At 32.9% G+C, this 2,721-nt stretch overlaps 1 protein-coding gene across 1 annotated transcript in view; it reads left to right on the top strand.

The window, feature by feature from the left end:
• The window catches only part of LOC111365724, a 3,070-nt gene extending 752 nt beyond the window's left edge, over positions 1 to 2,318 (top strand). Inside the window, exon 2 of the mRNA XM_022986261.1 lies at positions 2,257 to 2,318. Coding sequence (XP_022842029.1) covers positions 2,257 to 2,318 — 62 coding nt within the window. The remainder of the gene's footprint in view (positions 1 to 2,256) is intronic.
• Positions 2,319 to 2,721: the final 403 nt, after the last annotated feature.

Genomic DNA, 2,721 nt, shown 5'->3' on the forward strand with positions numbered 1-2,721 from the left:
TCAAATACATTCATGAACATAGAATTTATTTAATTCAAATTGAATATAGAAAAAATAATTTATATACGCGTGATCTTGAAAAAAAATTTAGACAAAATGGTGTTTACGTGAACTTGGAGAATAAATTTATACCATAGATTAAATAAATAAATTTACATAAACTTAGCCCCCGTTTGGTCTCCATTTTCACCCAAAAAATGCATTTTTCTACCAACGTGGGTCCCACATGATGACATTTATTTTTGAATTGACTTGTACAATTTTTAATTGTCTCGAAATACCCCCATTTGTTTTCAACAGCCACCCTTTTTTAACTTTTCCACCTCTCATAATTGTTGCTCACTTTAGAGGGTAGTAAAGGAATTGGAAAATAAAAATCTGCTGTGGACTATAACATATCTGTGCATTGTCAGTTGAAAGGATTGGCAACGGGTGACTTTTTTCTAAAATGAGAGTGCAAAATGGGCAACAAACAGGGGCTTAGACAATTTATTTACTCCTGAAGTAATTGAATAGCCCACAAAACATATAGATTGTAATTAATTTGCACATGTCTAAATATGAGAGAAATACAAGCCCTTGAAAATAAATGTTAATTATTACACATGCAAATAAATAGTAAAATGCATAATTGTAATGTTAAATACATATTGAAAAATGAAAATGTATTGTTGAAATAAATAAATTGTAATAAGGGTAGAATCGTTCAAAAAATGATTTTCATTAGATGTAATATTTAATATATTATATATATAGATTTGAATCAATTTTATAAATTAAAAGAAAATAAAAATTGCTGAAACATTATATTGCAGTATGGCCAAATTTTGAAACAAAAAATACAATTCATAGTGAAAACTATCGGTAGTTGTTCTACTTTGGCATACACGTATCAGTTTTTTATTTAATGCATGCGATCATATTAATACGTCAACTAACAATCTATCATGTTTATGCCACATAGGATGACTACCGATAATTTTCATTATGAATAGCATACTCCTTTGAAATATTATGATTCGTCCTATATATGCCAAATGGGGACATTTTGGCAATATAACTTCTTTGCTAAACATTGATGGGCATATGGCTCGGCAAAGTTCATAACTTCCATGTATGATAGGGTATGATCATAGTTGATAGTTAATCTACTACGATTTAGAAATTTCCTAACTAAATATAAAGGGGGTAGGTTTTGTTACTTTTCATAAGCTGATTTCTAAATAAGCCGAGCCTTGTTGAAGTGAGCCATGTTAGCCGAGCCGTTTGGAAGTGTGTTGGCTATCTAACTAAGCCCTTGTTTGAGCCCCATTTTGAGGAGGAAAATGAATTTTTGAATATTGTATTGATGGAAATGTGTGGCTAAAAAATAAGGAAAAATTTTGGATTTACCTGTAATATTATTTTATTAGAGAATGTGTGATTGAAATGATGTCAAAATACTGTAGAAGAATTCGTTTTTTTTCAAAGAATGGGAATCAAACAATGGCTAAGCCCTTGTTTGAGCCCCATTTTGGAGGATAAAATGAATTTTTGAATAGTGTATTGATGTGAAATATGTGGTTAAAAAATAAGAAAATTTTTTTGATTTGCGTATAATATTATTTTATTGAAAAATGTGTAGTTGAAATGATATCAAATCATTGTTGAAGAATGTATTTTGGTGGGAAAATGGGGCTCAAACAAGGGTTAAATATAAGGCCCTGTTTGGCACCCATTTTTATCAAAATGCATTTTTCTCTCTCTTCTTTTCAACCACACATTCTTTATTAAAATAATATTACACGTAAATCAAAAACTTTTTCTTATTTTTCAACCACACATTTCCCATCAATTTGCTATTCAAAAATTCATTTTCACATAAAAATTCCTACCAAACACCCTCTAAAAGAGTGGGCCTTCTTACTGTTCATAAGCCGATTTCTAACTAAGCCGAGCCATGTTGGAGTGAGCCATGTTAGCTCAACCGTTTGGAAGTGTGTTGGGTAAGTTTTCCTTTTGCCAGTGTGGTTCCAAAATATTTACTTCGTCTGCTTTTTCTTTTTATTTCTACGTCTCAAAAATCCTTTTTTTTTTTTTTTTGTTGGGGATTCTAGGAGTTCAATCAACCAAAACAACAATCAACAAACAAGATTCAAGTCAAAAAACAAGAAAAACGGGAATGGAAAAATACAACCCCTTCTTCTGCCGATTTCTGTCCAGCTTCTTCTTCTTCGTTTCAGCAGCTTCTTCTTGGATTTATGGGTGTTTTTCCAGGCTCAGGAAAAGTCCCATGCTATGCCAATTGCCTTCCAAAGAGAGAGGGGAAAAACCAATGAAGAACCACCACCCTTTTCAATGAAAAACCGAGAGCTCCTCACTCTGCTGGGAATCCTCAAAAACGTGAGCTGCCCATCCCTTTATTTGAAAATTGTAGAGCGTACATAATGAAGGGGTAGGAAGAAAGACCATGCCTCTGCCAAAAGAAGGGAAGACCTTATTGTGTCAACCTCACTCCCATCAAGTCACAACATTAGATGGTGGGATTAGGTGAACCATATCCTCACATTCTTCACCTTGGTTTTCCTAACACTCTCTCTTGGTTGCGAATTTGCACATGGAAGAACTGTTCATCATCATCGCCCACCACCTACAAGAAAAAATTAACCAGTGTCAATGTGTAATAAAGATAAGTACAATCTAAATTTACTTGCAGGTAGAATTTTTGTTCCCATATCAGAG

This window comes from Olea europaea, chromosome 17 (assembly GCF_002742605.1).
Source record: "Olea europaea var. sylvestris chromosome 17, O_europaea_v1, whole genome shotgun sequence".
Classification (NCBI taxonomy): Eukaryota; Viridiplantae; Streptophyta; class Magnoliopsida; order Lamiales; family Oleaceae; genus Olea; species Olea europaea.